Source organism: Amphiura filiformis, chromosome 1 (assembly GCF_039555335.1).
Source record: "Amphiura filiformis chromosome 1, Afil_fr2py, whole genome shotgun sequence".
Lineage (NCBI taxonomy): Eukaryota > Metazoa > Echinodermata > Ophiuroidea > Amphilepidida > Amphiuridae > Amphiura > Amphiura filiformis.
In genome coordinates this window covers 69,549,251-69,564,528 of record NC_092628.1, presented here as the reverse complement: position 1 = coordinate 69,564,528, position 15,278 = coordinate 69,549,251, and the positions used below count along the sequence as shown (strand labels likewise).

At 35.4% G+C, this 15,278-nt stretch overlaps 1 protein-coding gene across 3 annotated transcripts in view; it reads right to left on the bottom strand.

Moving 5' to 3' along the window:
• Positions 1-5,562: 5,562 nt before the first annotated feature.
• LOC140152142 (regulator of G-protein signaling 12-like) overlaps positions 5,563-15,278 on the bottom strand; it is a 131,122-nt gene continuing 121,406 nt past the window's right edge. For all 3 annotated transcript variants that reach the window (XM_072174442.1, XM_072174452.1, XM_072174445.1), the window contains 6 exons: positions 14,097-14,170; positions 13,446-13,569; positions 11,036-11,126; positions 8,910-9,025; positions 8,087-8,258; positions 5,563-7,355 (listed from right to left, as the gene is read on the bottom strand). In XM_072174442.1, the coding sequence (XP_072030543.1) occupies positions 5,977-7,355; positions 8,087-8,258; positions 8,910-9,025; positions 11,036-11,126; positions 13,446-13,569; positions 14,097-14,170 (1,956 nt within the window). In that variant the 3' untranslated portion in view covers positions 5,563-5,976. The remainder of the gene's footprint in view (positions 7,356-8,086; positions 8,259-8,909; positions 9,026-11,035; positions 11,127-13,445; positions 13,570-14,096; positions 14,171-15,278) is intronic.

The window sequence follows — 15,278 nt, the reverse complement described above, 5'->3', positions numbered from 1 at the left end:
TGCCAGGCACATAATCTGTTCCTCTCCTTGAGTGACATGCAAACCTGTTGACCTCTGGACTCTCTATTCTAATATCTGATCTTTATACATACAGTGAAGTAAAGTACTAATCAATATCCAAAAACATTAATGTTTGCACTTTATAAAGGGAATTTCTCGTTCTTAATCTTACCAGTGAGATTTAACTAGTTTCTCCATAACAATGAAATAATGTACAAGACTTAATATTTTGATGTATACAATAACTATAATAATCATAGACAGCCTCATACATGCATGTAACATGTTTTACTGTTTGTCAGTTAGTGCATGGAAGTAAGAGACATGGAAGCTGGTCGATCCAACACCTATTGAATTATTTACGTAACATTCTATAGAGGGTACGTATCAAGCTATTGTGATAACAATGTAGTCAGTGTGTCTTTGATGTGGATCAGACTTGCCGCCTGTATTGCCAGTTCGTTTATTTACAGGTTTATTATTTTGAGCAAAAATCGTGTTTTTCTTGATTATGTTTCAAGTATGTTGTTTTTATTCGGAAAAAAAGTGACAGGGATGTTAGATTTGTAATCCATAATTACAGAAATCCATTCAAAATATTGATTTCTACCCTATACTTACAGATTTTCATAAAGTATTGGAAATCATGCATTTACGTCTAAACCGCTAATTAGCGGTAATAATTGATATGCGCACTTGGCACATGCTTTACATTATAAAATGAATCCCGCAGCTATTTGTGTGCCCGGGCTGCCCGAAATTGCTGTTGACCAGAATGTTCCAGAATCGGGTATTATCTTTACATTTTGCGTAAAATAAATTGTATTTCATTTCATTTTCTGTTTTAAAACTGCTATCTGAAAGTCTAGCATATATATACATTTAATCGGTAGGTTTTCACATAATTACATACTTTTAATAAAATTGTATAAATTAAACAGATAGCATTCTGACCATTACGTAAGGATTTTATAAAATCTGTTTGTGTTCATAAAACTAGTCATACACTGCGGTAATCTAACACAGCCCATTGTCAGGACTTAGTACACGACCTCGTACTGCTATTGATTTTTAAGCGGGAACTTTGATTTTAGACATGGTACACGTTGACCATGCGATGACTCAATTGTTCCAATTTCAAATGTACTGCTTTTGTTCAGTATCGCGGCAAGTATGATACTCACTTTGATGTAGTATTTGACCAGCTTCCATGTGTATTACTTCCATGGTTAGTGCATGCATGTGCACATGCGTATTTCCATGTGCGTATAGTACATGATCTATGTGTGTATGAAATGTGCATACGTTTGTCTGCCTGGTTTTGCATATCCTATGTATAAATATCTGTTGTTTGCAATATCATGTAGTGAAGAAATGGAGCATAAATCTTACTATCAATTTATGAACAAAATCAATTATTATGCAATCACATTCATGATTGGTGATCTGCCCAAAAGCTATATAGCATTATATTTTCTTCACACGCACTTATGAAAGATTAAAAATTCAAAACTTGTTACTGAAGCAATGAATCCTTGTTTGACATACTGTGCTTATAAAGCAATTGAATTGATTATTATTATGCTTATAAAGCAATGGCACTGTACGATGAATGGTTATGATATGATAGATGATCATGCTAGCAGTCAATTTTAACATGTTGTGCAAGCTAATATGTGACCTGCTCCAACAAAATGAAAGTTAAGACATTCCAACTGTTGAGTTCATGTTTTTGCTTGAAGACAGAAGAAATTAATATTATGTCCACATTCATAAAAGGACATATCACTGACTATACAGGTGTCTTCAATTAAAGAACAGTAACTCAACCATTGGAAAGTCTCTAAACTCCCAACTTGCGACTTTTTGCTCATTTTGTGGGAGCAGGTCAAATATGTACAATAGCCTCACTTTGAAAAATATAACACATTGGTAAAACCCAACCATAGTATGTAAAACACTGATAACTTGATTCTATTGGGCACTGGTGGTGCATTATTCCAAACCATTCATTTGTGTAACATGTTTCTTATAAAAATGTAGAAAAAACACAAAATCATGATTTTGACTTTGTGTAGTCTGTTAAAATATCCAGTGAAACCTATACACCCCTATGGAAGATGACCTTGATCTCCTACATAGTGAGTGTGGATTTCAAATAGAGTCACCCATTCAGGTAACCAACCCCATTTGAAATTCACACTCCCTGTGTGGAAGATTAAGTTCATGTCTTCCATAAGAGGTGTATAGATTTTAACTGGAATAACCCAATGCTTACACTCTTTTTACTGTGAATATTCAAACTAGGAGTCAAACAACATTCTTATAAAAATCCTCACATAATAAATATGCAAATATCATGCTGGCATTCCATCTTTGTTTCAATAAAACGAGCAAGGTGAAGGAACTGGAAGAAATAAAATAGTTGGGATGTTTATTCGTACGTCAAGGGTTTCATTCCATTCAGCTGTAACATATTCAGGCTATTTAATAATCAGTATTAGCACTCATCAAACTTAAAACTTATGTCTTGTCTTGAGTTGAATTGGATGTAAATAAATATTTTAGAGTTGGATCATTAATATGAACAAGCTGAAAAGAGGTTTTAGGGTAGTTTAACCCAAGGTACCCATTTTCTGTATTTCCAACTCTGATACATATGCATTGACATTAATTTCAGCTCAATACAAGACAAATTGCTGTTAGTAAATAAGGAGTTATGGGATGCCCACCTATATGCATGAAGACAAGACTTGAGCAATTCTTGAAATAATTGGAAGGATATATTGGTATTTAACGCAAAAATACCTGGTATTAACACATCAGTTTTGATCGTATCTCCCAAAAATTTGTTGATCCCAATCTGATTTATTACAAAGAAAATTGATATTAGTATGAATATGGATTGCACATAATTTTTTTTATCAAAGTCAAGTAAAAATGTTAAACAATTCCATGCTGAATATGTATTTATTATTCCCTCAATAAATTTGAAAAATGATCATGTTAGAACTGAAACAAGTGTAACATAAAATTGGAAACCATTTACAAATATGAATAAGTTGCCCGAATCGGATGCCCGAATGTTTTCAATTGAATTGTCCAAAATTAATATCATGATGTTATCAACAATTGAATTGCCCAAGTCTGGCACCACCACCATGTTAAAAACAAGTATCCTGTGCTAAAATGGTGTAAAAGGAAGTGATATATGATGTGAGTTTACAATACAAGGTTGTGTGTTAATAATAAAAAGGTATATAAATGCAATAGGTAGATGTTAGATTTGGGTTTTCAGTGCGTCGTGCAAGGAAGGCATACCAATTATCAATTGTTGTAGTTTTGTGTGTAAAACACATGCATTGTTAACCAAGGTTTTGAGTTTTGAATACTTTGAAATTTTAAAAATATATCAGTCTCATGTTTTTGTGGTAATACTGTAAAGAGACATGTTCATCACTTGATCTGTACGACTATATGTGTGATGTATCATGTTTGATTTGAAAACCTTGCTTGATAATGCCACAATAAATATACATTAGTTAGTTCACCAGAGATATTGGGTAAAAAAGGAAACCCTGGTACCATAGGATATACATGAAAGGTATTAGGGATAATACAATGGTTTTACATGAATACAGAATGATAGATAATCCTTACTGTCAATTATTTTGTTCAAATCATTGGTACAAAAAAATCACTTTTGCTTTCTATGAACTTGACAAGGTTGGAATAAACAATTGGATTCAACCTTACATATGATAAATATGATTGAAAGCAACATTGGCATGTGGTGACTTTCCAAAGCATACCATCTCAACCCTTGTATAGAATGAAAAACTAAACTTGGAAGACAGCGACTGGTTGCTATGGAAATCACTGAGGTAGTCATGTTTTTCAATATTTCTAGAAATTCTTAAAATGTTTTTGGTAATAACAATATATCTGTAATAAAAAAGTTGCTGTACCATTTTGAGTGTTCTTTTTAAAAACATTTGGTTCAAAAGTTTGATTCAAAACTAGTTCATTCTCACCCAAAATGCTATCTATGCTTTATAAATTTTAGAATACTTGTCTCAATAAAACACATTGATCATTAATTACAGGTCTTAGGGATGGTATTAACAATACTGGAGATACAACAGGTTGGTAGATGTTGAGTACAATTTACAAGATCTTAGAAGGCTGATACAGAACAAGTATATTGTCATACAAAGGGTAAATGCAATCACATACAAAGGGTTGGATTGTGCATGTAACTTAAACTGAATACAGACAAAAATGTTAACAAGTTGTTACCAACCAACAAGGTTATTGAGCAAATTTGTTGATTCAACATTGCGATAACAATCTAGTAGTACAGTTTGGGAGGGTTGTAAAGGAATGCATGATGCTATTGGGTAGGTAGGTAGGTAGGTAGGTAGATATACTTTGTTTGATTTATAATTGGCATAAATTTACACAAGCATACCAGTTATGCATTACACAATTCGCAACAGGTGCTGTGCCTGATTGCAAGCATGCAATTCTATATCAATACACGATGTTTTGAGTCATTTTTCACCAACTGTAAGTCAAACAAAGTATAAGTAGGTAATACAATACAATGGTTTGTTTTTCATACAAGGTATACCAGATTAAATCAGATCCACTTGAATTGATGTTATAAATTGAGACAACCCATGGCTGCATGTTATGGTTTACTAAAACATTTTGTGTCACAGTTCACCAGCAAAATACTTCTGTTACTTTCTTTCTCATAATGAAAATAATATTGCAATTGAATATTTTCAGAGTTGGCAGCAAATTGCTTTACTTCAGTTTTCTTATTCATAGTAGATCTAATTTAGCAGTCAGTTGTAATGTGTTGCCATATAGCAAGGGATTGGGATTGTGCAAATCCAAAGTAATCATTATAGTAACCTTTTGATTACACGCAATAGCAAACTGTGGGTGTGTAATTGCAAAAATGAATCAATGCAGCATCTGTGACTTCAAACAAGGAAATAAGTTCAACTTCGCTAACAATATATTTTTTGTTTAAAGTAAGGCAAGCAATCACTAAAATCTTATTCATAATCATCAGTAATAAAAACAGAAATACAATTGTGAAAATGTGGGTGCCAAAATGTTGTATTGGTGGCTCAAAGTCTGGTATTTGACAGATTCATGTCATTATGTCATTCCTCCAACCTATTTACCAAGTCAAATCACACTGCTGCAAAGCTTGTTCTTGTCATGCTTATTGTATAAATAAAGCTAACAGTGAACACAAGTGAGTTAACCTCTGCTCTGAGTCCTCTCATCAGAGACATTAAGTGTTGCTGCAACTATAAAGCTATACAATCTTGTTACATTTGGTAACAAGGATGATATGCATTTACGTTAACTGTTCTTATTGCAACATTTGAACATAGGGTATATTGCTGATCCATTAATTATCCTTTTCTGGTGCATTGTGGGATAGAAAAGGGAGCAAATTAGCGATCGATTTGCCCCCTTTTCTATCCCACAATGCACCAGAAAAGGATAATCAATGGATCAGCAATATACCCTATTGAAATGTTAACCAATGTCACTGGATTCAAGGTGAGAAGGTCTGTTCATACTATGCCGCAATTGCTTTGCAGTGCGGTGCATTGCAAATATATCGATTACTTTTTGCCACAACTCACTGCAACTCGTCGCATTTGTGGTACCGCAATGCAGTATTTTGCACTACGATGCAGTGTGGCAACGCACGGCACCTTAAAGCAATTGCAGCGTATGAACGGACCTTAAGGCACTGTAGTGATGATGGATGCAAATGAAATGGATGGGAAATGCAAGCAGGGTTTTGGTAAGCGTAATACAAAATTAGTTACCCATATACCATGTGAATATGCACACTAACAACTACTTACTAACAACTAAATTTAAGCTTGATCAATTTATACTGACTGAATCTGAATATATAACAGTTGAAGAACAAATTGTTTAGACGAACGAAGCCCTCATCTTACGACCATCCTTCCCAATTATTGTCATCTCATTCCTGTCTTTCCCCCTTTGATGGACTTCCCCAGAGGTACCCCCACTTGCCCCATGTCTGCTAGATCTTGGTGGTTTTGGTTTAATTGGAGGTGGGGGATACCTTGGTCTTGCGGTGTTTGGCTTACTTAAACCTGGGTTTGGCTTACTTACACCCTGTGGGACTGACATAGACCTACTGTACGGGGGCACTTGCCTAAATTGTTGATCACTTGTACCTGGATACGCTGGTGGTCTGTTGTATGTGGACGACGATCGACTCTGCGATGAATTACTACTGTACGTTGAGTGCCCACTGTAGGATGAATTTCCGAAGTGTGCACTGTTTTCAGTGACCGTACTACTAGTTGAGGAACTTAACTGACTACCATCTGCAAACGATGGATCCTGATCTCCAGATCCAGGCGATACGACTAGATCATGAGTAGAAGGAGATGGAGGGCCAGAGGATCTGTCCGTGTTATACCTCAACATTGGATCCTCCAGATGTGACACAGGGACATTGTGATTGTGATTTTGATTCTGATTCTGTCCAGGAATTGTGCTTCCATTCTGTCGATCGGAGTTGCTGGTTCGATTCCTCTTATCATCATCACTTCTATGATGATTCATTGGAGGCGGTGGAGAGTAGTTAGCTTCCTCTAACGTATGTTCTATTTGATCTGGAGTTGGAGGAGGAGGAAGGAAAGTTTCATCTGCATTTGGTGCAGTAAGTGTCCTATTACCTTTATCCATGCTACCATTGATATCACTTATATCCCATTCCAAATTATCACCACTAAGCTCCGTTACTTTTTCTAAGGTGGTGTGATACGGTGTAGGGCTGAATTGTTCGGCACGATTCAATGAACCATCTGAAGTAGATGACTGAAAGCTGATACCAGACATTCTAGTATTAGGTCTGCCGTCATAGCCACTTGATTCACGACCAGTCAAATTCATCATTGAATCGTTAAAATGCATATGCTGTATACTACCGTCAACCGAGCCAAATAACGCTTCAGCCTCTTCATGAGTTGGGATGGTTCCTTGAGAGTAATGCGAACTGAATTCCTTGGAAGGAGGTGTAGATTTTGGACGCCTTTCTTTAGTAGAATCTTTTGCTGCTTGAGATGTTCTTTTATTCTCATAACTTTTTAGAAATTCAGGCATTTCATATACATATGGTGCTCCTAAGGATGTGTTGGCTCTGGTGCCACCATTATTATTTTCCGGCTTTTTATTCTCAGGTACCTTGAGGAACTCCGGTAGCTCCAAATCTTTGATGGTAAGCCCACGCTGATCATCCATGCGTCTATTAGCCCTGGACAGCTGAGCAATCAGATCTAATTGGAGTAAAAAGACACCAAATTATCAAATGTTTTCTTTGTCCTACAGTATCAGATTGACAATTACTTTACCTGCCTACACAGCTGAATACAATCTTAATAATATAAGCAAAAGTAAATCAATTTCATTTTCAATTATAGCTACCCATTTTATAGGAAATGTGTATATTGCAATGAATGATGCTAATTTATTCTTCTGCAGTACAAAACTACTAAACTTTGATTCACCTCATGTTTGGTAGTGACGTCAATGCTTTGTCGGGGTTGTGCTGTAAGCATGCTGACAAACCACCTTTGTACTTGTATGTGTGTGTGGATGCTCTTTGCAATTAATTTCATGATATACTGCGACCAGAAAAATATGCACCTACATCACTTGAGATGAACCAAAGAATAGTTTTAGCCTTACATCAAAATCGCAAACAACTAAATGTTTATGAGAAAGGTTTTTAGCACAAGTCAACACATACATAAATGACAGCCAGTGAAATGATTGTTTTTATTATATTTTCCGTTAAAATCTTAACACGGTTTTAATTATTTACTGCTAGCCCAAATTTGAAAAAAGAAAAAAATCCTGTTACATTCCCTTTATAAGGGGGAATAAGTGATTAGAAATACACCACATCAACTGTTTTCAAATCATTGTAAATATTATTACTGATTTCGTCTGTTGATAACCTGGAAATAAAATTTCCTCATTTCATGGAATGTTGAGAACCACTCACCTTCTGTCTCTGTACCCGTCACCTTCAAATTGCCACGTTTCTTGATACCAGCTAGAGGTGGGTTCAGGTCCACGCTAGGTGATTTGACTAATGAAGGATGTTTGCGTGGATTCTGGGAATCTTGAGATGATGCACTTTTAGTCCTGTCTCTGTTTGTGTTATTGTTATTAGCCTGTGGATGTGAAATGTATTCTGCATTAGTTTTAAGTACCTACATAATGGGCTATGAATATGATATAGAGCACATATGGAAAGCCTGACTTTTCATTTTTAACCTGACTTGTTAATGGGGATATGCTTCATTTATCACCTATAATGAACCTGGGCCCTGCTGGCAATGCCCTATGCGTATGTACCACTGAATCAGTAACCAGCACATCTCATAGGGAATTAATATTTGTTATCTTATGACATATGGCAAAAACTATGAACAAAAGGGTTAGACCAGGTCTAAAGTTAGACCTGGTCTAAGTGGAATTTAGTCCCAGGAAAAAGGACATTTTCCTTTACAATTGCTAAAGTTATTTTGTATTATTTTTTAAATATTGCATTCAAATCTTTAGAATTTGCTAGGAAGGCTATAAGAGTAAAAGACCATTCCTGACGGAACTAAATTCCACTTAGACCAGGTCTAACTTTAGACCCGGTCTAACTCTTTTGTGCATCCAAGTATGAAACAGTATAGATCATGTTCAGTAAAGATCATGAAATACTACTCTAATTAGCCCTAGCAAATCCAACACCTTGGCTGCTCTCTCTAGACCGGATAGGTACACCCTTACAACCCTGGCATTTATAGCAAATAATATATATCTATAGTTACCTCTTTGATGTCATTCTTTGCTGTATCATTTTCTTGTTTGGCACCACTAATGATACTATCCATGGATGCTGATTTGAACAGTCTGTTTTTACCATTCTGTGGTTTGTATGTCCCAGCTGTGTGAAATCAAGGTAATGCAAAAAAGGAAAAGTATAAAAACTCAGTATGGCGGGTAAAAAATAATTGCAACAAATCTAGGGAGTATGATTATGAAAATTAAAGCTATCACTTTTGTACCAAATTACCATTGATGGTTTTGTTAAAAAGAGCATCTCTTTAACAATGACACCCACTTATCGAACCAAATGTCCACAATCAGCCTCTGGAAATACTGCTCTCTTTGCATAACATTTCTATCTGGACACTTCACCCTACTGGATTATGTGTGGTGTATGCAGGCTGCCCTCTATCAAACATTATAGCTTATAATACAAAGCTTATTATCTTTAAGCTATATTTTGAGTGTGATACAAGAATATATTTTTGCTTCAAGTGCAAATCATTTATTCTTGTATCACACATTTTTGTCAGACTGATTTGGAAAAATGAATTCAATTTGATTGATTTGACTAAAGTATAAAGCTATATAAGAATAAATTTTAAACTGATTAAGCTCATGTATGCACATGCACATTATCTGTGCATATACGTCTAGCCCTCTTCTTTTGTTCCATTATCTATTGTATTTCTTTTGTTCAAAGTCTGGTCAACTGTCGATTATATCAAGTAATGTGGACAGGTCAAGATAATGTGGACAGGTCAAGATAATGTGGACAGGTCAAGATAATGTGGACAGGTCAAGATAATGTGGACAGGTCAAGATAATCTTGGTCAGGTCAAGATAATCTTGGTCAGGTCAATAAATTTTGAACAAGAGAAGTACATGTTCATATTTAGAAACACTGGCCACATTATTTGACTTTTGGACATTTCAACAAACTTAAAATGCATCAAAGTTTAATATATTTTACACGATCAGCATAAATTATTATGCAAGTTTATGCATATTAGATTTAAATGAAGATGGTAAACATTACTTGTGTGTATTGAATGACACCAAGAACACCTATATTGAATAATGCAAATTAGTTTGTATTATGTCTTAAAGCCTGTATAATTAGGGACGAGGATGTCAATCTACCTTTGTCCCCCTCTCCCAACTAACGCAGATTCCGACAAAGTAGGTAACAAAACAAGAGCCATGAGGTCTTACAAATTAAGTTCAACCAAGGATATTTTGCACCTAAAATGCAGTACATTACAGGCCACAAGACTAGATGTAGAAAAACTACAACAATCTGCGGCCTAACCCCAACCAAAAAAGGTCGAGGAAGGTACCCAGGAATATGCGTTGATTTGGTTCAGGACATTTGTTCTATAAGTATATTAAAGATAAATATAAATTCTATGGTGTTAAATGAGTTACCGCCATATCTAGGTAAAACACACCCACTTTTACCTTTGAACTATTTACATATTCATTATTAATATTACGAATATGTATAATCGAGTGGGACATGAACACAAGTGAATTGAATAGAATCTCCGGTTAAAATCAATGCTGTATTGATTTGATTAAATCACTTTCAATTGACACTAGATAAGACTCAGTAGACTCAAACGCAGGACACACGGGAAGAATATTACACTGTCTCGGTGTGTTTTTATTTTTGGAAAACCCTAAACTTACACAAGATAATCATATCAGCTTTTCCAGTTTGTCTTTTGGAAAATGAATAAACCATAACAACAAATTCGTTTATTTTGGCTCATCAGTATATGTAAGATAAGCGGTTCAAAACAGACCATTACCATAGATAATCGATTGTCTTGTTGAGGTATGGTTAGGCATGTTAGTCGCTTCGGAAGGCTCGACCCCTTGAGTCTCGCCTTCGGCGACTCAACATGCTCACCATACCTCAACAAGACACCGATTATCTATGGTAATGGTCTGTTTCTTCACCTTTATCTACTACATACAATATTTCTTTTATATTGTAGTCATCCGGGTACTTGAAGAAACATATTTTTATGAAGAAACATATTTTTATACCACTCAGAAGGCTGATATAAATAATATAAATAATAATACTGTACCATATATTGCATTGCATCATTCCACTTACCGCTATACTGTTCCATAGTTTCAATCAGGATTCTTTGTCCATCCAATGAGGCTACAGTGATGTCCAGATCCAATGGTACAGGAGACTCACTCTGAAATGAGCAACAAACAATAATACTTGTTTTACAACACACTACTTCTCCAGCCTTTCTATATGATAATTTGTACACATGTACATGTATTTAAATGTTGAGCTGAGTATCTGCAAAAATGTTCCCATTACTGTGAAGAGTGACATGACATAGAGGCACAGGAGAAACGTTGAAGGTCATTATAACTAAGAAACAAAATCATTTTCAACCACATACTTCTTCCTACACCTGAAGAGATATGTTCCACACTAAATTAATTTGTTCTTATTATTTACTCTACCTTAAGATCCATAAATTAAAATTTCCCTGGATATTCTGTAGGGTCAGAATTAGAAATGGACACTTATATGAAATGAATATCAATCAATAATATAACATTTTTGTGTATGGTTCTTGTACTTACCAAGTGAACAATAAGTGAATCCAGCATTAGCTTATACTTGTAAGTAACAGAACTTCACACCTGTATGATCTTGTATTTACCAGTTGAACAACAAGTGAATCCAGCAACAGTTCATACATGTAAGTCATAGGCCTCAGTACTTCTATGATCTTGTACTTACCAGGTGTACAACAAGTGAATCCAGCATCACCTTATACTTATAAGTCACTGGCCTTAACACTTGTATGATCTTGTACTTACTGGGGGTCCATTTCACTAAACTTTACAAAGCTTTGTAAGTCTCGAAATCGTATGTAACTTTTCACTAAACTAAACTATGAATGGTACTAAATTTACTAAAGGGACACTTCGTAAAGTTACGTCTAGTATTGGGTATTCGTAACTTTAAAAACGGTTACTTGAGTTACGAAGAGTTAAAAAGTTTAGTGAAATGGACCCCAGGTGTACAACAAGTGAATGCAGCATCAGCTTACACTTGTAAGTCACTGGCCTTAACACTTCTATCATCTAGTACCTACCAGGTGTACAACAAGTGAATCCAGCATCAGCTTACACTTGTAAGTCACTGGCTTTAACACTTCTACAGGGTGTCCCAAAAAAAAGAGGCCCCACATTGCACCCTCTTTTTCTCCTATTTCTGAAAAGTTGATCAAATATATTTTGGTATGTAAAGAAACCTTAAATTGTTAGCTTTAATAAACCAAAACAATTATTTCAATCAGCTCATAACTTTTGAAGATATGTCCTTTTAAAGAAATGTATCCGTTTTTCACTCTGTCCACGGAGGAGGTTTGGCTACTTCAAAGATTGAAAAGTGCATATACCATGCATGAATATAAAACATTCCTCGATGATAACTTTATAAAATAACAGCTTTATTTTAGGGAATGGGCTTTATCGGTGGGCTTATGGGTTATGGATTTTGTTAAGTATATATCATTAATTTGGGCGAAATTGATGTGGGATGGGACTTCTTTTGCTATACTTGCAATTACTTATGTTTTTCTTGTTTCTTGCTTTCATTTTATTGACAACATAAGTCATTTCTCTTTTTGGAATAAAAGGTAGTCCTGAAAAGGGCTGTTTAGTTTGTCTTTCGTTCTTTTGAAGTGAGTTTACTGTGCTGCTCTGCCCTCTACATGGTTGCCTCCATGACGAATACAGGTTTCAGCCCTAGTTCTCATTGCATTAATTATGCTATGCATCATCCTTGTGCGCCGGATACTTCATGAATGCAGCATTAATACGGGTTACTGACGATGTTTGAAGCTAGCTGGTGATCCTCGCTTATAGTGAATGCTTTCCCAAGCCTAATGCTATTATCTATCCATGTCATTAACCGTGTGTTTCGTTAAATCTTTGATGTAGCCAAACCTCATCCGTGGACAGAGTGAAAACGGGTACATTTCTTAAAGAAGGCATATCTTCAAAAATTGTGAGCCGATTGAAAGAATTGTTTTGGTTTATTAAAGCTAACGATTTAAAGATTCTTTACATACCAAAATATATTTGATCAACTTTTCAAAAATAGGAGAAAAAGAGGGCGCAATGTGGGGCCTCTTTTTTTTGGGACACCCTGTATCATCTAGTACCTACCAGGTGTACAACAAGTGAATCCAGCATCAGCTTATACTTGTAAGTCACTGGCCTTAACACTTCTATCATCTAGTACCTACCAGGTGTACAACAAGTGAATCCAGCATCAGCTTACACTTGTAAGTCACTGGCTTTAACACTTCTATCATCTAGTACCTACCAGGTGTACAACAAGTGAATCCAGCATCAGCTTATACTTGTAAGTCACTGGCCTTAACACTTCTATCATCTAGTACCTACCAGGTGTACAACAAGTGAATCCAGCATCAGCTTATACTTGTAAGTCACTGGCCTTAACACTTCTATCATCTAGTACCTACCAGGTGTACAACAAGTGAATCCAGCATCAGCTTATACTTATAAGTCACTGGCCTCAGTACTTCTATGATCTTCTTGGTTGGTTTTGATTTGACACCAATGACTCTGTGATTAGGCAACTCAATTCTGTACAGAAGCAAAAAAAATTGAAATGAGAAATTGAGAAAGGATCCTCTGTGTGCATTCTTGAACTTATTATACATGTAGAAATGTTACCTTCTAAATAAGTTGAAAAATGTGTTAAATACATTAACTGCCAGCAACATGCGATTCATGTGATGTGCAGATTTGCAAGGATGTAAATGAGTTTTGGATTCTTATCAATCTATTTTGAAATGAATGTTTACATTTGAGCCTCTGTTTGGTGGAAGGTGGACAACAACCAATGGGACAATTGACTGAAGAGTTCATCAGGCCATAATGTTCAATACCAGTTTAGACTGATAAATTTACCATACCCCTTACAAAGAGACAAACCTATTTTATGGAAAATTCAAACACACAAATACTTTTATGTGCTTTGTTTTTATGCAATCATGTCAAAATATCATTATCTTCATTATAATTAAATGAATTCACTATAGTTTCATCTATCAACATCACTTCCTATAATTTCTTCTCAAAAGCTTAAGACTATAAAGTGTATTGCTTACTTGAATATGATTCTCCTTTCAATGACAACCTCAGCACCTGCCAAAGTGGACAGCTCCTGCTCAAGATCCACCAACTGCAAACAAGGACAAGTATTACATAATAAGAACACTAATAATATGAATATATACTTTCATTCAGCGTGAAACTGGCCATTGTCATGCATTTTAATTTGCAAACATCTAGCTACTTGTTGCATTGGTTGTCAAATAATTTTCAAAATATCAAGATCTATAGCAAACATATTTTCTCAATTGGAAGTATCATAGGTATACAAAGCTATTTGCGATACATGTCACAAAAATAATTATGCTAAAAAGAAAGATATCATGCAGCAAGGCTCACAACCAAAAAGTAAAAACAACATAAAGATAAAAATTGGGTTTTGGACAGCCAATTTGCTTTAAAATTGTGAAATGACTTTGATTCTGCAGCAGATACAAATGCACATACCAATATGTATCATCGCCAGCATTGGTATTCTTGAGCATACTTGAATCAAATATCTCAGTACCAATATTTCACCATTTTTCATTTGAAGTAACTGGATAAGTCTTTCCTTACATTCATCAAAATGCTCACTGAATTAAAGAATCTGTATTTATAGTGGATTTTTAAGCGGGTTCGCCACCGGACAAGTTTAGAACTGTCAAGCTTTCGTCAGGAGTAGCTCTGACTTCTTCAGGACAAAGTACCCAAGAATGAGACATGTAGGCCGCCCCATGCCTACTGCCGGCTCTGAAAAGAGCCGTTCACTGAAGACTGCCCCTTGTCAACAGAGAACAAGCAGGCAAGGGGCAGTCTTCAGTGAACAGCTCTTTTCAGAGCCACTAATTGTTATGAATTCCCATCGTAAAAGCCTATCCCACACTCTGTATCTAGTTAATGAGTACATTTTCCACATATCAACATTCATAATGAAATGAGATGTGAGAATACCTTCACCAACACCTACAAATGCATGATACAAATTTAGTAACAACATGAAATAATCAAAATATGGTCAATGATGCATTTTATTATACAGAGCTTATCTTTCAACACCCAACAAATGTGTTTTTATAACAGCACATGTGAGATAATGAATGTTTGGTTGAATCAGTTAAGATGTACCTGATGTCCCATATGATCATGGTGTCAAACTATGTAATATGTGAAATATGTGACAACTATTAGACATACTG